The 21418-nt window shown below is 38.9% G+C and overlaps 3 protein-coding genes across 5 annotated transcripts; all 3 read right to left on the reverse strand.

Moving 5' to 3' along the window:
- Positions 1 to 4349: 4349 nt before the first annotated feature.
- Positions 4350 to 4757, reverse strand: LOC139192738 (uncharacterized). Its single transcript, XM_070815387.1, has one exon. The coding sequence runs from the start codon at positions 4755 to 4757 to the stop codon at positions 4350 to 4352; it is 408 nt and encodes a 135-aa protein (XP_070671488.1).
- An 8780-nt stretch (positions 4758 to 13537) lies between these two features.
- On the reverse strand, positions 13538 to 18112 carry LOC103403377 (pyruvate kinase, cytosolic isozyme). Of its 2 annotated transcripts, none has more exons than XM_070815769.1 (4): positions 16791 to 18112; positions 16299 to 16673; positions 14764 to 15225; positions 13538 to 14618 (listed from the first exon to the last, which is right to left on the reverse strand). In XM_070815769.1, the coding sequence occupies exons 2-4, from the start codon at positions 16554 to 16556 to the stop codon at positions 13806 to 13808; spliced, it is 1533 nt and encodes a 510-aa protein (XP_070671870.1). In that variant the 5' UTR covers positions 16557 to 16673; positions 16791 to 18112; the 3' UTR covers positions 13538 to 13805. The 2 variants fall into 2 exon arrangements, with proteins under 2 accessions (XP_070671870.1, XP_028951278.2); XM_029095445.2 differs by having other exon boundaries at positions 16299 to 16678; positions 16791 to 17031.
- Positions 18113 to 18199: 87 nt separating this feature from the next.
- LOC103403378 (lipoyl synthase, chloroplastic-like) lies at positions 18200 to 21272 on the reverse strand. 2 transcript variants are annotated; one of them, XR_011577429.1, is made up of 7 exons: positions 21154 to 21272; positions 20404 to 21015; positions 19977 to 20134; positions 19213 to 19384; positions 18797 to 18907; positions 18506 to 18669; positions 18200 to 18414 (listed from the first exon to the last, which is right to left on the reverse strand). XR_011577429.1 is itself a non-coding variant. In XM_070815770.1 (6 exons), exons 1-6 carry the CDS (start codon positions 21163 to 21165, stop codon positions 18583 to 18585), a joined length of 1152 nt encoding a protein of 383 aa, XP_070671871.1. In that variant the 5' UTR covers positions 21166 to 21272; the 3' UTR covers positions 18200 to 18582. The 2 variants fall into 2 exon arrangements, 1 of the variants encoding a protein (XP_070671871.1); XM_070815770.1 differs by having other exon boundaries at positions 18200 to 18669.
- Positions 21273 to 21418: the final 146 nt, after the last annotated feature.

Consider the following 21418-nt stretch of genomic DNA (forward strand, 5'->3'; position numbering starts at 1 on the left):
TTCATAAATAAAAAATAATTTACTTAAATTCGAAATTAATTAAAAATAATTAATTAAAGAGTTTAATTTGCAGAGCCCTAATGCCCAAGGCCCATCTTTTGATAATTAATTAATATATATTAATTATATATATATATATATATTAAATATTAATTAATTATCAATTAATTATTACACTCCAAAGCCTAACCCTAAGGGTGAGCCCAATTTTACTCTCCAAGGTCTATCACCCCAATCACTTTCTATAAAGGACAAAGCCTTATAAAGTGAGGAAACCTTGTGATGGTGAGCAATGTGGGACAATGAAATTCTACTCAAAATTTCTAACAATACCCCACATTTGAGTTGCAATTTCATTCAAACACCACCAATATACGGATAACACCCCACATTTGAATGCAAATGTATGACTAAGCTACCTAAAACTGAGAGAGAATAGACATGATATGCATCGAGTGAAGTGTCTTTTGGACTTGAACTTACCTTAGTGAAAACATATCGGGTGTACTTGGTGATGCAGTGGATGTGGAAGATCTTGAACTGTTCACCGCAGTAGTAAACCGAGACAATATGCTACACACATATCATGTCTGCCACACGTCAATTTATACGATTGTGTTCATTTTGGCTCTGAACAGATCCCGGATTTCATAGGAGTTTTAGAGAATTTAGCCATGTCAATTATCATAAATGCGACCCCATTTACTCCTATATAGGTGACATTAATTAAGAATAGTCTGCCATATTCCTCTTGATAACAAGATATTAATGTCATTAAATGTATAAAACATAACCCCTTAAACTTCAACAGACAACACACATTATATCATAAGAATGGGTAAGTTGTTTGTTCAACTTTTGAATCAAACTCAACCAGTTTGCCTATTGAACCTAGACCATGGGATCTCCAATCAGCTAGGTTAGGTTTCCGCCCAATTTGATTCATTGAATTGGCTTGAGACCCATTCCCCTAGATGTAAATAATATTTGCTCTCTTGGTAGGCCTTTTGTCAAAGGATCAGCTATATTTTCCTTTGACTTCACATAATCAATGGATATTATTCCATTGGAGAGCAACTTCTTAAGAGTATTATGTCGATGCTTGATGTGACGTGACTTCCCATTGTATACATGACTTTTGGCCTTTGATTGCACGGCCATATTGTCACAATGTACACATATAGCCGTTACCGGCTTTGGCCACATTGGAATATCCTCCAGGAAATTTTTGAGCCACTCGACTTTTTCGCCAGCCAAGTCTAAAGCTATAAACTCGGACTCCATGGTGGACCGAGCTATACATTTCTATTTAGAGGATTTCCAAGATATTGCTGCACCTCCCAAGGTAAAAACATATCTACTTGTCGACTTGGATTATGTAGTGTCAGAAATCCAATTGGCATCACTGAAGCCTTCTACAATAGGAGGATACTTTGTGTAGTGTAATCCGTAGTCAAATGTATTTTTCAAATACCTTAACACTCTTACTAAAGCATCCCAATGCTCTTATGCCGGATTACTTGTATATTTACTAAGCCTACTTACTGCATAAGCTAAGTCGGGCCTAGTTGAATTCATCAAGTACATTAGACTTCCAATTACTTGAGAATATTCAAGTTGAGATATGGCATCGCCTTTATTTTTCTCCAACTTGCATCCAGCATCAAAAGGAGTTGCAGCAGGTTTGCAGTCAAACTGACCAAACCTTCATAATATTTTTTCTGCATAATGGGATTGTGCGAGGACATATCCTTCACTATTTCTCTTAATTTGAATTCCTAAAAGGACATCGGCTTGACCTAAGTCTCTCATGTCAAAACTTGAATTCAACATTTTCTTTGTGTTGTATATTACATTTTTATCGCTTCCCATTATGAGCATATCATCCACATACAAGCAGACAACAACACAAGTTTTATCATTACTCTTAATGTAGACACATTTATCAGATTCATTTATTTTGAACCCATGTGTCAACAAAGTATGATCAAATTTCTCGTGCCATTGTTTTGGTGCTTGTTTAAGTCCATATAATAACTTAACTAATTTGCACACTTAGCTTTCTTATCCTTTAAGCACGAACCCCTCATGTTGTTCCATGTATATTTCTTCATCTAGTTCTCCATTTAAAAATGCTATTTATACATCCATTTGATGTATATCAAAGTTGTATACAGCCGCAATTGCTATTAACGTCCTAATTGACGTTATGCGAGAAACTGGAGAATAGGTGTTGAAATAATCTAACCCTTCTTTTTGGCGATAACCTTTAGCTACTAAACGTGCCTTGAACTTATCAATGGTTCCATCCGCCTTAAGTTTCTTCTTGAAAATCCATTTATGACCAATTGGTTTACTACCCAGAGGTAAATCAACCAATTCCCATGTGTTATTTTCCATAATGGATTCCATTTCACTTTTAATTGCTTCTTTCCATAAAGGATCCTCAGAAGAAGACATTGCTTCTTTAAAAGTTATAGGTTCATTCTCAGATAAGAAAGCAATGAAATCTGGTCCAAAGTTTTTAGAAACTTTGATTCTTTTTCCTCTTCTTGGTTCCACATCATTTCCTTAGACACCAGAAGAAGAGGCTTCATCATGACTATGATCATGAACCCTCTTTGTATTAGAACCAGATTCCTTTTCTTTGTAAGGAAATATATCCTCAAAGAATTCTGCATCGCTGATTCTAATATAGTGTTAACATGTATCTCAGAAATCGAAGATTTTACAACAAGGAACCTATAAGCAGCATTATTATTTGCATATCCAATGAATACACAATCAATAGTTTTAGGTCCTAGTTTCGTTCTTTTTGGTAACGGAACTTGCACCTTTGCTAAGCAACCTCACACTTTGAGGGTTTGATAAGTGGGTCTATGTCCTTTCCATAGTTCATAAGGTGACTCGTCAATCTTCTTTAGAGGAACCTTATTCAATATGGTATTTGCAGTAAGTAAAGCTTCACTCCACAAACTGTGTGGAAGCCCTGAACTATTTAACATGGAATTAATCATATCTTTGAATGTTCTATTTTTTATTTCAGCAACACCATTTTGTTGTGGTGTGTATGGAGTCGTTGTTTGATATATAATTCCATGTTGTGCACAAAAATCTGAGAAGGCAGTAGACTCATACTCTCCGCCTCTATCGGATCTAAGTGCTTTGATTTTTCTCTCAAGTTGATTTTCAACTTCGGCCATATATGTCTTAAACATATTCAAAGCTTCGTCCTTGCTATGAATCAAATAAACATAGCAATACTTACTGCAATCCTCAATAAAAGTGACATAATAATTCTTTCCTCCACGAGTTGGTGTGGATTTAAAGTCACAAAGATCACTATGAATTAATCCAAGTAATTCATTTGATCTTTCCAGAATTGACTTTCTCGTTTGCCTAGCAATTTTCGATTCAGTACATGTTTCACACTTATGATTAAAATCAATTTCGAATTTAGGTAATAATTCTAATTTAACCATTTTATGCATGGAACGAAAATTAACATGTCCTAATCTAGCATGCCAAATATTAGAAGACTCAACAATATAAGTAGAAGCATTTATTTTATTAGCATCATCAATGGCAATTACATTGAGTTTCACGAGGCCATCAGCCGCATAACCATTTCCAACAAACATCCCACCCTTGGTAAGTACACATTTGTTGGATTCCATTACAAGTTTAAAACCCTTAGCAATCAGAATAGGTCCAGAAACCAAGTTTCTCCTTATTTCAGGAACATGCAGCACATTCAGCAAGGTGAGACTCTTTCTAGATGTGAATTTGAGTACCACTTTGCCTTTGCCATCAACGCAGATGAGGCAGAATTGCCCATATACAGCTTTTCTCCATGGGCAGCAGGATGGTATTCAGTGAATAGATTTCTGTCAGCGCAGATGTGCTTAGTAGCACCAGTATCCAACAGCCATTCACTGACATTTGAGACCATGTTGACCACGAATACAACATCAGCCAATTCTCCATTGGTGGTTGCCATGTTAGCATGGTTATTGTTGTTTCCGTTGGCATGATTTCCATCATTGCGATGATAACAATCTTGTGCCTTATGACCAGATTTGCCACACACATAGCATGCGCCCTTAATCTTTTTCAGATTCTTGCCTTTGGGAGCAAGGGCAGATTGTATAAACTGCTTGGTTTTATGAGCCTTATTATTCTTCGGCTTGGCCTTGGAGTTTCCTCCCTCAACATAATTTGCATTGACTTCAATGGCAGCAAACCCTCCAGAACGGTCTGTCTTTCTGTGGTCTTCTTCCACTAGTAACCTCAGGATCAAATCTTCCATATTCATCTCACAACGCTTGTGTTTGAGATAAATTTTGAAGTCATTCCACGAAGTTGGGCAATTTTTCAATTATCGCCCCAACTTGGAAATGCTCATTGATCTCGCATCCCTCGGAGTGCAGTTCATAGATCAATTTCTGGATTTCTTGGACCTGAAAGACAACAGATTTTGAATCCACCATTGTATATTTGAGAAACTTATTGATAACAAATTTCTTTGAACCAGCATCATCAATCTTATACTTTTTCTCCAGGGATTCCCACAATTCCTTTGTTGTCTTGCACAGAGAATAAATGTCGTAGAGATTGTCATCCAAACTATTTAGAATATAATTCCTGCAACAAAACTCGGAATGATTCCAAGCTTCAATTGCCATGACAGTCTCTTTCGTCATTGGATTCTCATTAGACTTCGGAGCTTCTTCTTTGACAACATGAGCGAGATTCATTGTTGTCAGGAAGAACAAAATCTTTTGTTGCCATCTCTTGAAGTCCAGCCCTTTGAACTTCTCAGGCTTTTCAGAGTATTTTGGCACAGCGCCATTCACATTTACAGATTGTTAATCCATAAAATTTTTGTTTCAAGATTGTTGGATATAAGTCAACAATCTGTGATTTAATTATATATGCTAATAAACAATAAATGCAGATATAAAAATTAACAGAGTATGAACAAAACACAATTATAAAACAAACAGCTTGAAGATTAAGGCTTGCGTACCGCAATTTTCTTGAAATAGAAATTCCGTCTCTACTCAGTGCTTGTAGTTCTATGGACGTCTGCTTCACCAGGTTTCAACAATCTAAGTTAGAATTCCAGCACCGAAAAACTAGACTTCTGGCGAATTTGTTTGTGGTACTCTCAGTATGCTTGGTATATGAGGATTGATGATTTTCTGTGATTTGAATGACATGCAGATGCATATATATATAATGATCATATGTATGTTCGCAACAGACATGTTTTTGGGAGGCGACTGTTCAACATAAAGGGTGTATTGCTCCATCTGTTTCTCAGATACGCTCTCAGACTTCATCTGAAAAGATGAGCCTTTTCATAAATAAAAAATAATTTAATTAAATTCGAAATTAATTAAAAATAATTAATTAAAGAATTTAATTTTCAGAGCCCCAAGGCCCAAGGCCCAAGGCCCATCTTTTGATAGTTAATTAATATATATTAATTATATATATAATATTAATTAATTATCAATTAATTATTACACCCCAAAGCCCAACCCCAAGGGTGAGCCCAATTTTACTCTCTTAGGTCTATCACTCCAATCACTTTCTATAAAGGACAAAACCTTATAAAGTGAGGAAACCTTGTGGTGGTGAGCAATGTGGGACAATGAAATTCTACTCAAAATTTCCAACACCTTCTACCCTGGAGGAGCGTCACGCCTGACTTTTGTAGCATGTCAAATATGTGGTGATTACCTCCTCCGTGAGGATGCTTAACAGCCTCGACTGGGTTCATAGCACACCACGGATAAGATTCCATAATACTTTTGTTAGTTTTGGCTGTTTCTTCATCTAGTATTGTGACTACTGCTTGGCGTGATCATTCTGACTTGATTTCTTCTTTATACATATATTATTTCCTATCTTCCTCCATGATAATGCTTGACAGCCTTGACTGGGTTCATAGCCACACCACGGATAAGAAGATCTGGCAAACCGCTTACGACGGTGTGGCATGTTCTCTTTAATGCTACCACTCTGACTTGATTTCTTCTTTATACATATATTCTTAATGGGGGTAGATTGTAACAACCCGTCCCGATATTTATTTTACGAATTTTTTGAACGAGGGCATTTTTGTAATTTCATTGGAATTGAGCTAGATATTTTTTATTGGTTGCCTTTGACCTTATTTGGTGTGTCAAGGGGGCCCACCCTCTGATTTCCTGTTCCCGGCCCATTTTCCCTCTCCCGTAGCACTCCCTCTCAGACTTTACTCTCTCTATCTTTCTCCCTTACTGCATTCTTTTCCCCTGAGCACCACACACACACACTCACCCACTCCACCTACATGACAACAAACCACCACCACCTTTCACCACCGCAAGTGAGGAACCTAGCTTGAGACCTTAAACCTTGCTGCGATGGTGGTATTGTTCATCTTTGTCCCCAAGCGAACTCCGACGAGTTTCTCGACCTCCGACATGGAAACCACCTCGGAGAACTAAACCCAGATTCCGACAAGAAACTGTGATTTCTAGGCTATTTTCCGACCAACTCCAGCCACCACATGTCTTGAAATTGGTGCAATTGTTTATGGCATTTTCATCATCTCTTGTTTGCACGGCTCTTCGCCAACGATGTAAGGTGAGTAGACCCCTTCAAAAATGCATATTTTACTATTAGAAATGCATACATGAAAATCATGATTTATTGATTACATTTTATGAAATGTGTTGATGCATAAAACCGGAGGTCTTAGAACAATGTAAATCCGTGAATCTGCAAGAAAGTAAATAACACAAGATGTATCGTGGTTCACCCCAATGTTTGGGCTACGTCCACACTGATTTTGTATTTCTGAGAGGATTGTGAGGGAGAGAGTGTGAGAGCCTCTGTAATGAGAGTGAGGCTTTGAGAGAGGGTGAGAGGGCCTAGGAATTGGCCTCCCTTAATTGTGAGGGTGAAGAGTCCTTTTATAAAATAAGGGCTCCTCATTTATTACATATTTGCTCATTCCTTTATTTCATAATTACATTTAAGTCCCCCAAGTATTTGTACGAGATCTAAATACAGAGGCCCTAAGTATGGTATAAACAGTAGTCCCCCAAGTCTTCAATCAAGAGAGTCTTTTGGCTGAAGACTTGAAATTAAGTCCATGTGTGGGCCGAAGTAACTAGAGGTCGTCTAGGACTGATACCTGATATGAGGCGGTGCCCAATCCGAAATGATGCTCAACCAGAAGTAGCACATGTTGCGAGGCTGCTCTGTTTGTGGCTTATGTTGTCTTGGTTGTCTCGGCTTGTGGCGTTGGAGGTGAGGGAGTCCCTTTTATAGAATAAAGGCTCTCTCCTCAATACATAAATGATGGGCTAGAGTCAATGCTCGTGGCGAGCCGGTTGCTCAGTAAGCGGTGATGCTCTCTAATAATGGTGAGGGAGTCCCTTTTATAGAATAAGGGCTCGCTCCTCAATACATGAATAATGGGCTAAAGTTGATGCTCTCTAATGATAGTGAGGGAGTCCCTTTTATAGAATAAGGGCTCGCTCCTCAATACATAAATAATGGGCTAAAGTCCCCCAAGTATTTTTCATGAGGCCTAGTTAAGGCCCAATATATGGTATATAATGTAGTCCCTCAAGTCTTCGGTCAATAGAGTTTGTTGGCTGGAGACTTCAAATTGAATCCATGTATGGGCCGAAGTGGCGGTTGTTCGGAGGCGATATTTGTATACCCTGCACTGAAGCTTTGTAGGTGAAGCTTTGTAGGTGAAGCTTTGCAAGTGAAGCTTTGAAGCTGGAGCTCTGTAAATGAAGTTTTTGAAGCTAGAACTCTGTAAATGAAGCTTTTGAAGCTAGAGCTCTTGTAAATGAAGCTTTTGAAGCTAGAGCTCTGTAAATGAAGCTTTTGAAGCTAGAGCTTTTGTAAACGAAGCTTTTGAAGCTAGAGCTTTTGTAAATGAAGCTTTTGAAGCTAGAGCTTTTGTAAACGAAGCTTTTGAAGCTAGAGTTGTGTACATGAAGCATTTTGAAGCTGATTGACATGGGTGATGCTCATGAATGTTTATGTTGATTGATATGAGTGATGCTCATGGATGTTGACATGAGTGATGCTCATGAATGTTGACATGAGTGATGCTCATGAATGTTGACATGAGTGATGCTCATGAATGTTTATGTATGATTGATATGAGTAATGCTCATGAATGTTTATGTATGATTGACATGAGTAATGCTCATGTATAATTTGAAGTACTGGGCGTACTTTTAATCACCTGGTTAGTGATAATAGCGACAAGCAGCCGAATAATTTGGAGTACTGGGCGTACTTTTGATCACATGGTTGGTGCTATTTTGGGCTTGTGGGCCTTCACCCTCCACACAACATTTCAGCCCATTTATTTTGGGCTTTGCTATTTTTTTTATTACCCTATGACGGGGTTTATACAGATGTCTCCAAAAGATAATAAATCACATCATATAAAAACAAGAAAAGTAAATCACATCATTCTGGTGGGGTGTTTATTCATTACTTTTGCTTTCTCTTTTGCTTTCTCTTTTCTTTTCTCTTTTCTTTTCTGCTTTTGTTTTTTATGCTTTTCTTGATCTCCCCGCTTCTTTTCTGTCCACCTTGTTTTGTAAGGTATCTTTTGCTTGCAAACCCACTTGCTTTGGTCATGCCCATCCATTCTCACTTCTCTTTTTCCTTTTTTTCTTTTGCTTTTCTGTTGTACTGCAGGTTTAAGCATGGGTGAGCTGCGCAAATGCCATCCCACATTCACCATGAGATCTGTGTAAAGTCAGTATACTTATCCAATTGCTTTCATTCTTCCTCTTTTTCCTTTATTCCACTTTTGCTTTCTCAGAAAAGTGGATTTCTTCACAGTTGTGCTGGGGGTGATCATCTTTCCTAACCCTGACTTACGATTTTGACTGTTGTAATGAAGAATTGTGATCCGTTGGTGTCTGGCCCAACATTTGTCATAGAAAGAATACCTGGCCCGGTATGCTGTATTTCATCTGCAAATTTATCATCGTAAATTGATTCTCCACCTCGTCCATCACTGAGAGTGAAATCACCTCCCTATATCATAAAGCTGGGGATCATCTTATGAAATGTACTGCCTTTGTAGTGAAGAGGCTTCCTACTCATTTCCGTTCCTTTTTCTCATGTGCAAAGTGCTCGAAAATTCTTTATGGTTTTAGGAAACGATTCAATTGAAGCAGCTACACAGACGGAGGGCTTTGACCCACATGCATAAACCTTGTACGAGTCTCCCAAGTTCATCGGAGGGCTCTGACCCTCGAATGCCATGGCCGAGAAAAGACAGCTGTGTGTCGGTGCCGTCGAGGACTTCGTTCCCAACGTTGATGCACGTGATTTTGGTCTGAGGGAGATGGAGCTGCACGTGCTGCTGAATCCAGGATTGGGCTCTGAGAGGGTCGGTGGACATGCTCTGCAAGTGGGATCAATGGGGAGTCCGACATCAAAACCATAATGGACCCATAAAGTAGTGACAAGAGTCTTGGCGTTATTTCGAGCAGCAACACATACGGGATCATCATACACAATTTTATCTACAATGATGTGGTTACAATCGGATGAATAGTGGACAATATCCTCTCTGTCGCAATCTACAAGCTTAGATCGAACCTGGTGCTCGTCAACGGGGTCGGGTATGTCTCGGACTGGCTCTGTCTCAGGTCTGGTCGGCACCGACCCATTAGAAACATTGAAAGACCCAAAAGGAAACCGGTGAGAGGTCATCCGTCTAGTAGTAGAACTCTGACAAGTCGAGCTCTTAGAGCGACTGACAGGCCGAGAACAAAAGGTCGAAGTCGGCACCGAGAGGTGATTGAGCTCTTTGATGCCAGCAGACGATCTTGACGTGGCGCAATCCCGACCACAGATGGGAGATGATCCGGACGATAGAGGGCGATCGGGAGTAGGCTGTGAGTGAGGTGATGAATGGGAATGTGTCACATAGGCGTTGGGCAAGGAGAAAAGGGGCAGTGTTGGCGGTGGTATGGACGATGTTGTTCTTTTTTAGGCTTTTGAAAGTTTTTCGAGTATAGACCTTGCTCTCCGTGAACCTTTGTTTCTCTCTGACTCTATCACCTTCTCCTACTGTAGGCCTCGAAGCCATCGCCTTGATAGTATAGATATGATGGATGGCTGAGATCAGTTGGAGGTCAATGCCCAATTGGTTGTGTTGTATGTCTCTGTGATTTGCTTGTGGAATTGGAGGCTATTGGTCAGCGGATTCAAGAGAGATGCACCTGAGTTTCTCTTTTTCTCTGTAGATTGAATAGGTGTGTCTCTGAATGTGCGTGTTGGGTTTCTGCAAATTCACGGCGGAGGTGAAAAAATGAAAGAGAACCAACACAACTTTTTGTATCGTTTCCCACAGACGGCGCCAAATGTTGATGCACAAAACCAGAGGTCTTGGAACAATGTAAATCCGACTGTGAATCTGCAAGAAAGTAAATAACACAAGATGTATCGTGGTTCACCCCAATGTTTGGGCTACGTCCACACTGATATTGTATTTCTGAGAGGATTGTGAAGGAAAGAGTGTGAGAGCCTCTGTAATGAAAGTGAGGCTTTGAGATGGGATGAGAGGGCCTAGGAATTGGCCTCCCATAATTGTAAGGGTGAGGAGTCATTTTATAGAATAAGGGCTCCTCATTTATTACATATTTGTCTCTTCCTTTATTACATAATTACATTTAAGTCCCCCAAGTATCAAGATCTAAATACGGAGGCCCTAAGTATGGTATAAACAAAACGTTTATGAGTAAATTGGTTTCACACTTTATGAATTATCATGCTTTAACGACTTTACATTCCTTGTGATATATATAATTAATGACTATATACATACTTGTGAACGTGGTTTTACGATATGATGTTTTAACTATAATTCTTATAGACTTAGGACAACTCATCATGGGCTAGAAAATCCCAACAATCTCCCCCTAAACAATGAGGAAGGTATACCAAAATAGGATTGCTCCTCTTGATCAAACTCTCATTGATCGAACTTCTCATAACCAGGCTCCTTCTAATTAAACTAGTCATAACCAGAATCCCCTAATCGAACTAATCATAACCACACTTCCCCTGATTGAATTACTCATGATCATTTCCTTTTATTGAACTACTCATAATGAGGCTCCCCTTGATTGAACTACTCATGACCAGACTCTCATTGATCGAACGCCTATGTGACCAAGATCCTCTTGATAAGACTTTGTTTGACCAGGTTCTCCCTGATCGAAGTACCCATCTTCATTGGCACAGGCAATTATAGATTTCTTTGCCATAAAACATCCCTCATGTTTATTTTGGTCCGATAAGCATCAAACATACTTGTTGACTTGCTCTTAACACCTTCAATAAAACATATCCTCCATTCTTGATTTCCCCGTAACCTAATTGGAGCGAGGTGAGTTCCATCTTGGTACTAATCGAAGCCACCATTCTAAACAGATATCAGATAACCAGACTTTGATACAACTTGTTATGGTTATCGCGTTAAGAATGGGAAAATTTGAACAATATTGGAAAAAACCGAAAACAAAATAGCCAAGTTCAACAATACTAAGAATTAAAGTGGTTCGCCTAGATGTGCCTACGTCTACGAGGTACCAACAATAATCTTTCACTATATCAATAATGAGTATGATGGATAACCTTATTAAGCCTCTAAGATTAAGACTTGACAAGAAACCTGAAAGAACAAGAATATGGAGTACAATCTTATCTCTTTTATTTTCTCTAGCACACTGATTGTGGCATTAAACAAAAAATCCCAAGTGTCCAAACAAACATCGGCCATTATAAAAGACCTGACACATGTTCACTAGCTGAGCTAGTGTTCCCCACAAATAAAGACTTAACACATGTTCACCACTAATTAACATATCACACATGGCAAAAAACTCTCTTGAGTTAATGCATTTTGGTTTTGGGAAAAGATAATCAATGCATTTCTGATGTATTTCCCTTCTTATCCCTAACATTCATTATTTTATTTCTCATAAAAGAATTTGTTTGATTAAAGAAAAACAAATTAAAACCCCAGATTTCTCCCCCACAAGACATCACCTCCGCCGCCGCACCCCTTACCCTAACCCACCATCCATTCCTTCTTCCTCACCACACTCTCTCTCTCTCACCTCCTCTTTCTTTCTCTCTCTTCCACTTTTTCTCTCCTCTCTTAAGCCGGTGAAGGAAGTAAATGCTGGCAAGTTGGCGAACTCACCAACTCTTGAGTTGCCGCCGACCATCCCTCGGGTTGATGTCGAGGTAAGAGTGGGACAAAGAGAAGGAAGAGGAGAAAGAATAGTAAAATAAATCGCCGGTGAAATTGCCAACTGGTGGTGAAGGTGGATGGTTGCTCTGTGATGGGAGCTTTGCGTCAATGGCATGGGGTGTGGGGGGCTAGCATTTTCTGAATTTTCTCTTGCAATAGGTTAGGGGTAACTTAGGAAGTTTAGTCTAAACAAATCTAGTTGGCATATTTTTACCTGAGAAAAATAAAACAACTACATGTCAAGCCTTCATTTGTGGGGAACATCAGTTCAGTTAGTGTTCCCAGTATCTTGAAAAATTTCCCCTGAGAGACCACATTCATTTTTGGTGCAGAAAATTTGAACAATCTTCCACTTTGGCTTTGAAGGGAATCTCTCTTGCTTATTAATGTAAAGTCCGTTTATCCTTAATTAATCCGTTTTACATGACTATTCAGCAATCAGGAGAGAATGTGCCAACAGGCCCAACACCTAACATGATCAAGACCAACCACAACCACAAAAAAAACTAAACGGTACACTTAGGTGAGGGACTATAGGGTAATCTTTGAAATGATTCATGGAAATGTGTCAGTCCAAATCCCATTTTATGTTTTCTAGTGTTCTTGTAGTGTTTTCACAATTGATTTGATACTTAATTTGGTATTTTAAAGACTTGTATGGTATTATATTCGAATTTTTTTTATCATTTCTCAAAATATTTCTTGAAAACAAATTTTTTTAAACTCAAAAACTTGATTGGTTTGCGATTTAAAATTTTTAAATCTTACAACTTAAACTAGACAAAGAGATCTAAAAAGAGGTCGCAAGAGAGGAAGAAAGATGAGAGAAGAGGAAAGATAGTAATCTATGATTAAAGAAAAGAGAAAGAAGAGAGGGGTCGGACGACATAGAGAGGAAGAGGAGTGAGAAAAAACCGAGAGAATAAGGAGAGCAGATTGAAACGGAAACGAAAAAGGTAAAGAGAGAGAGAGAGAGAGAGAGAGAGAGAGATTTGGAGTGAGAGGGAAGGAGGATGAGAAAAGAAATGAGTAAGTTTAAGTTTAAAAACTCTAAAAACTCACTTTTTATGTTTTTAGATAATAAACTATATTTTTAAGTTAGTCTTGAATTCAGTTTTTTAAAATAGTTCTACCGAACAAGTTTTTAAGGTCTAAAACTTGAAAATTGTTTTTGAGTTTAAAAAGTTAGATTCAAATAGAGTACCAAACAGGTCCTAAGTCCAATCATAGTGGTAAAGGTTTCCCAAGCCTTATTTCTATACCAGGGCAAAATCAAGCATACACTCATAATAGCTCATATAGCCTGTGAGGCATAAAGCAATAAAAATCTAGAGGTACCATAAGCTCTCACATAGTTCAGAAAAGAAATAACAACGACACTTTTCAGTTCTGAGCTCGCTAAAACATAATAAGGTGCTAGAAAGCAAAACGCAATTACTCCATCTCGGCTACATTGCCTTACCGTGCAAATGTTGGTATTCTGCAAACCTCAGTTTCACTTTACCACGCAGATCTTAATAACAGAGGCGACTCCAATACGATGAAGTGCCACCACAGCATCCCCAGGCGTGCACAATCCCCTCTCTGTTGCTGACTTCAGAGCAGCTTCCAGGATCACCTCTGTGGATTCTGCATCAGTAGCTTTGGCAGATCCTTCAGCCAATAGAGGAATCAACCCCCTGTAGATTAGGCTATGCCTTGCCGGAGTCTCATCACTGCAGGTCCAATCAAATGAGTCTGTGGTCAGAACTGGAACCACCACCGACAGGATAGGAACAGCAGGCCGGTACTTCGCCACCAATTTGGCTGTGCTCCCACCACGTGTCAACACAACAATGAGTTTGGCTCTGGCCTTGTTGGCTGTTCTGACAGCAGAGGATGCAAGACTCTCCAAAGGGCTCATTGGAAGGGGTGTCGACTTTATCATCTCCTTAAAGATTGCCCTGTAATCAAGGGAAGATTCTGCCTCAATACATATACGAGCCATAATTTTCACAGCAAGTTCTGGATAGGACCCAGCTGCACTCTCACCACTAAGCATGACACAATCAGTGCCATCAAGGACAGCATTAGCTACATCTGTGGCTTCAGCACGGGTTGGCCGAGGAGACTTGATCATGGATTCAAGCATCTGAGTGGCAGTGACCACAGGCTTGCCCACAAGATTACACTTATATATCATCATCTTTTGTGCCAGAAAAATTTTCTCAACTGGGATTTCCATTCCAAGATCACCACGGGCAACCATGAATGAATCTGTCTCTCGCAATATCTCGTCAAAGTTGATAACTCCCTCCTGGTTTTCAACCTATAGAAACCACAGCAAACTTTAACTGGTTAATTAATTAAAAAAAACAATTAAACATCAAAACCAAAATAGTAAAGCTATGAATCATCTTACGACATCAATGCTGGTACGATCAAACATTGAAAGCGAGGGTACTGGTGCATACCTTTGACATCAATTGTATGTTCTTGGCATGGGGTCCAAGAACTTTACGGACATTAACAAGATCTGATCCCTTGCGTACAAATGAAAGAGCAATCATATCAATCTTGTTGGGCACGCCCCATTCGAGAATATCTTCCTTATCCTTCTCCGTCAGTGTGGGAAGATCCACCACAACACCAGGAAGATTGACATTTTTTCTTTCACCCAGCATTGCAGTGTTCTCACAGCGGCACCTAACTGTACCAGCTGCCGGATCACAAGATAATACAGTGAGAGTAATGGTGCCATCTGCACATAAAATGGTATTTCTAGGCTTCAAATCCACAGCAAGCTTCTTGTAGCTCATGGAAATCATCTCTGCATCCCCCTTGATGCTGTAATCAGTAGTAATAGTAATTTCCTGCCCTTCCTTAAGTTGAATCGGTTTTCCACCCTTGAGGAATCCAGTCCGAATCTCAGGCCCCTACGAAAAGGAGATGGAACTTTCATGGGTAAACAATTCTAGTATTAGTAGCCATGTTCATAAGTCGCATAACAAAAAGAGAATGTTTTGCAAACAACATCATGAAATCATCCCTTGAGTTCAAATTGTATTATCTGATTAGAGTGTAACATTATTGTAACTACCAGCATGGTAGGAAAGAAATGAAAGTAACAAGCGCGCAGTTCAATAATAGAAAAGTGAAACATTATTGTAGACCAGACCATCTTTAATTGTTGTTAGAGTTTGTTAGAATGTGGATTAACAATTTTAATATTCTTACACTTCCTGTCATATGTAGGCTCTTTCCACCGGTAGAGCCAGCTTGTGGACTCAACTTGATATTGAGAGGATTGTGATTGCAAGAAATTGAACTTAGGATCTCATGCTCCAATACCATAATGTAGTAGTTTGCTTTCTAACAGTTATATATATTTTTGTAGCAACTTCATCTTGTAGCAAGTCTTTCTGTTGTAATAATGACCAAGACTATTCCCAGTGTTATTTCTCTCAGAAACATGGGACAGAGGCCTAGGTGATAATTATTCGTATTCATATTCATGTATGGGGCAATTTACAGGAACATATCTCTCCTAGTTAATAGGAAATGTACTACTTGTCCTCTTGATAAAAGTCATGTATGAGACAATTTACAAGAATACACCCTAGTTTGGATAATCCATTTGACCATATTCATATTATTTGATTTATGAAAAAAGTATCATATAATAAATAGGACAAACACAAGAGTTGCATTGGCTAATAACTAAGACGACGATAATTAAGACTAATGGTGAATAACACAGACAGAGACAATAAGACAAAGCTACTTATTTACTTATTCCTTCATTCATTCAAGTAATTCGCTAAAAAGCAAAGCAGGAAAACCAAAACAAACAAACAAACAAAAAAACAAGAGTAGGATGAAAATTACAAAGGAAAGTGAGGGTATACATATATATATATATATATGTTTATGTGTAGCTGCAGAAGTGTGTATGTATAGGAAAGAGAAATTGAGAAATTAATGAGGAAAAAGAGGGATAGATAGGGACCTTTGTATCAAGCATCACGGCGCAGAGGATCTGAGTGTTGTGCATGGCAGTGCGGAGATTGTCGAGGGTCTCCTGGTGGTAGTCGTGGGTGCCGTGAGAGAAGTTGAAGCGGGCGACGTTCATGCCAGCCCTGAGAAGCTTCTCGACCATGGGGACCGAGCGGGAAGAGGGGCCGAGGGTGCAGACGATCTTGGTCTTGGGGATGCGGCCGTCGTTGGGGAGCTCCTTGAGTATTCCTTCTATGTCTATGTTGGCCATTCTTTGAAACTTGAATTTGATTGATTTTCTTTTCTTCTGTTCTCGGCTAGATCAGATAGATAGATCCTTGATCGGTGATGATGATGATGATGATTGATCTTCCGATTCGATTCGATTCTGAGCTGAGATTGATTAGAAATTTGAAATTTGAAACTAAACAAACGTAGCACTTCTCTCGCAGATATCAGCCTTCAAATTCATATAAAAATGAGAAGAAAGAGAGAAGTAGCTTACCAATTTACTTATCAAGCGTTGCTCGTGGCGGCGACCTGGCAGCGGGAGTAGCTGGTGTGCTTGGTATTAACCTAGACACTAGAGAGTAGCAGTAAGAAAGAAACCAGTGGACTATGACTGGACTAGACGTTGCACCTGATAGGAATTTGGGAACCACCAACCCTTTACCAACCCACTGCGCTCTCTCTTTTACTGTTTAACTAACATAAGGCTAAAAGTAAAATTAAAAGTAAAAATATTCAACCCATCAGATCGGTCTCACCATGACACCATGAGAAATATGAGAATCTTACCAGTATCTTTCTTTTTCATTTTCTTTTTCATTATCTCATTGAATAAAAGCACTCATCGTTAAACAAAAGAGATTTTGTAGTATATCTAAAATAAGACTTTGATTATCGTCAAAGATGAAGGTTTATTCATCCTTTTTTTTAATATAGATAATTTGATTTGTTAAAAAAAAAAAAAAAAAAAAGTTAATACACTGCTTATCAAACTATTATTTTTTCTGAAGTAGAAATATAAATTATGGTATTCAAAACAAGAGTTGCACTTTCTTTCGAATTATTTTTAAGATTAAGGTCTATTAAATTTAACATAAAGGGCGATATGTCTGACAAAAAAAAATAAAGAAATTATTGCTTGGATTTGTTACTATTTTCTAAGTATTACATAGTAACGTTCTTCCTCTTTTAACCAAGAGATATTCAATATTATTATTGTTATTATTGATATCTAGGCTGTAATTTTTTTTTATATTTTAACCAAAAATTAAAAATAAATAAGCAAACAAATAATCAGCTTTTGGCAATTGGCAAATAAGGAGGCAGACAGCAGGCAGGCAAAATAGATGTACAGAACTTTGAAATGCCGACAGTCAGTCACCACCCAAAAGACAGTGTCCCTTGCAGTAATGGACGCGCAAAATTCTTGAGGTGCTCAAGGATTGCAATTGTTGCATCTTAATTTTTAAATGGTTAAAAAATTAAACTACTGAATACTTTGAAACAACCCAAAAAATTCTTTAATCCTTTCATTGAAAACACAGTATATATTTTGACCAAAACAAGAAAATAGGACACAAAGCCGCAACATAACATGTCTTACTAATAAAACTTATACATATATTTTGGTTATCGCAACAGTGTGCTCCTATGTACTTGTAATTTACTGAGTTAAGTTTTTTATTTTTCAAATTCTTAGACAACATGTCATGATACAACAAGACAGATGACTCAAATCAAATGTGCCTTGCCATGAAAAAATTTGCTACTGCTAATAAAAAAAACGAAAAGGTTAGGTTGCTTTGCTGCTCTCATCATGTCCTGCCCTTGACTCATAAATATAAGCTCCACTCGAAGAAAATAAGGTTTTCAATCAAACATTTTGAAAAAATAACATGCAAATCATTGGCCCAAAAACCTATCATTGATTCAATATTATCCATATTTATTTAAAGCAAAAGCAACTGCAAATGTTCATCAAAGCAGCTACCATCGTACTAGTCCATCCACTTGAAATTGCAAGTTTGCAACCAACGTAACTCTATTTCCTCTCCTAATTTGAAATGAAATGTTAACAGAAAGATGGGAAAATCCTCGTTCCGACACAACCGTGTTCGCAACTGGAATGCCAAAGTAAACTATGATTAATAAACAAATGATTGCGGCACATCAACATTCTCAATTGATCCAAAATTTATATATATGGCAAACCTTGGAAATTCAGACCCTCTAACAATTTATGGTTATCAGCTCATTGCAAAGTAGCCATCCATATTGAAGTCCATAAGTTACTGAGGTACGCCAGTAGAGCTGTTAGCCATTTCCCTGACCATTGTTTTAACAAACAGTTCCCCTGCCCTATACGAGGACCGGACCTGAAAAATTAATGGATGCAAAGATTTTTTTCATCAAGAATGGTAAACTAGATAACTGCATTCAATCAAGAATAGCAACGAAAGATAATCCACAACATCTGTAAACCTGACGTTAATTTCATCTTACCAAGGGGCCACTGGCTACATAACGAAATCCAATAGACTCCCCATATTCCTTCCAGAAAACGAATTTCTCAGGGCCGACATATTCTTTGACAGTCAAATGTAATGGAGTTGGCTGCAGCAATTTAAGCAATTTAAAATCAAAATCTTTATCACCAAATTCTACTGGAATGTAACTTAGTCTCATCTGATGTTTGCCTCAGAAACAATAGAAGCGGATTGCTTATGGAAAATAAAAATTACCATGGGCCAGATTACAGCCCTTTTTCAAGCATACAACAAGAATAGACTGTCAAAAATCCAAGTCCAACCTTGGACACTCAAACACAATGACACCAGCCTTACAGTCTGTAAGTTCCAACGTATTTGCATGAAAATAGCCAAAGCTAAATACATGAAAGCTATGCTGGTTTAACCAACCTGTAAATATTGTCCAAGTGTCAATATATCAACATCTATAGCCCTTAAATCAGCCATGGTTTCCTTCAACTCATTGTCTGTTTCTCCCAGGCCCAACATTATAGAAGTTTTTGTTATCATCCCCTTCTTGCTTTGCTTTGCATGTCTTAGAACAGATAAGCTTTGCTCATACCTGCATTACCACATTAAGCAAACTTCTCCAGGCCATTGACTTCATTTCCTAGTATACAACAAATACATATGAAGCCTCGACAAGTATTGTTATGGTCCCTTTTGGCTATCATTTGTGTGACTTACCTTTATGATATGGAACTGTTACCTAAAGTACATGAAAGTTTAACCCTAGGTGCATTTTCTATCGTTGAATGTTAACTTAAACTTGGAGCATGCATAGCCCATATGTGTCAAGCCATAGTTCCAAACATGATTTTAGGAGGGAAAGATGGTATGCATGCAAATGATTTATATAATAGGTAATCCCAATTTTTAAATCAAATTTTGTAAACTAAATGATGAGGTCGTTGATGATTGAATTATTACCTAAGTGTTGATTAACGTGCTTATTTCCTATTGGTGACACATGGTTTAAAATTTTGGTTTACTTAGCATTACCCTTATATTATATGTTCGCACAAAAGCATGTCATATGGTGCAACCATCCAAGTCGGACAACGCGTGCACTTCACTACGAATTACGAAATACATAACCGAAAGACTTTAGGAAAAGAGATAAATGAAGATAAGGGGGAGTGCAGCTAGCTTACCCAGCGCGAGGGTCTCTGACAATTCGCTGGAGGCGTTTGACGGTCTCAATGTTGTGTGCAAAAACATCAAGTCCAGAGTAAAGCAGAGTGTGTACAGCCGTCAAGTCACCGCGAAAGTCGGAAGTTAAACACTCAACCATGATGTCAGGCTTGAGAGTCTACAGAGCGAAGAGAGTATGTAAACCTTGTATTGTATATTGTATTGATGAATGAAGAAGAAGTACAACAATCAATAAGTCAATCAAGCAATTAAGAGATGATTATTATTATTGTTATTCTAAAAGAAAGAAGTTGTCTGTTTCGCATTACTCTATGCTCTTATGAGAGTCTTACGTTAAAAGCCAGATCATCAGACATATAATGCATTCAACCAATCAAAGTAGTGAAACTAAAGCAAGCAAGCTGATTAATTAGCAAACCAACCAACCTTGAGGGCTTGGACGGTGCGAGCAAAATGTCCGCTTCCACCATCGGCCAGGTCATCGCGATCAACACTGGTTAAAACAATATAATCGACGCCCCAGCTGGCAACGGCGGTGGCAGTGTGGAGAGGCTCCATGGGATCGGGAGGTGGAGGAGTCCGGCTGGTCTTGACGGCACAGAAGCGACAGCCGCGGGTGCAGGTGTCTCCGAGGAGCATGATGGTGGCAGTGGAAATGCCATCGCCACCTCCATTCCAACATTCGCCGATGTTAGGGCACTGGGCCTCCTCGCACACCGTCTTGAGATTCAGACGGGACAAGGACTCCTTGACCTCCCCGTACTTGTGTCCCTGGGGGGCTTTCTGCCTTAGCCATTCCGCCTTCTTCGCATCTGGGTCTCTCCCCGTGTAAGGCCCCATTCCCACCGCCACCGCCTTACATCGTATTCCTCGTCGTCGTCCTCCTGATCGTACATTCAAGGCAGACATCCGGCCTTTCGGAACCTCAAATGAGATTGGGCCCACTGGGCATGATGATGATGATGAAACTTGGGATTGCAGCTGAATCATCATCGTCTTCAATTCTTCCTCAATTTCCTGTCTAGAATATCTAGATTTCTACAACGCAACAATCCAATCCAATCCAGGGGTTTAGGAGTTTGGACTTACGACTCTTCAACTGCAATTGCAAATACAAGGTCCAGGTGCGAGGGTGAAGGTGTGAACTGTGAAGGAGGAGGGAGAGCTTGTTAGTACCTCAAGGCGCATTCCAGTCCAATGTTCTTGTAACTGTGCTCAGCCTCACCCTTGTAACTGCCGTCATGCGTCCATTTGGTTTGGCAGGGGCCGTTGCACTTGCTATTCCTACTAATTATTTCCAGTTGTGATGTGCAAATATATATTGTTATATAAAAACTAAAATAAAATTCGTAATTCACTTGACCTATCTAATTTACTATCTTGTCATCAGTATAAATACTATTTTTCATAACTTTGTAAGCAAAGGTCCCGAAATTTTGTC

Source organism: Malus domestica, chromosome 16, assembly GCF_042453785.1.
Source record: "Malus domestica chromosome 16, GDT2T_hap1".
NCBI classification, from domain to species: Eukaryota; Viridiplantae; Streptophyta; class Magnoliopsida; order Rosales; family Rosaceae; genus Malus; species Malus domestica.

Coding starts and splice junctions, on each gene's coding strand:
- LOC139192738 (XM_070815387.1), bottom strand. CDS start 4,757: ATGAATCTCGCTCATGTTGTCAAAGAAGAAGCTCCGAAGTCTAATGAG.
- LOC103403377 (XM_070815769.1), bottom strand. CDS start 16,556: ATGGCCAACATAGACATAGAAGGAATACTCAAGGAGCTCCCCAACGAC. Junction 15,226..16,298: donor CCGTGATGCTTGATACAAAG/GTCCCTATCTAT, acceptor TCCTTTTCGTAG/GGGCCTGAGATTCGGACTGG. Junction 14,619..14,763: donor ACATACAATTGATGTCAAAG/GTATGCACCAGT, acceptor TGGTTTCTATAG/GTTGAAAACCAGGAGGGAGT.
- LOC103403378 (XM_070815770.1), bottom strand. Junction 19,385..19,976: donor GTCAGAGACCCTCGCGCTGG/GTAAGCTAGCTG, acceptor GTGGTAATGCAG/GTATGAGCAAAGCTTATCTG. Junction 18,908..19,212: donor CACTTGGACAATATTTACAG/GTTGGTTAAACC, acceptor AAATTGCTGCAG/CCAACTCCATTACATTTGAC.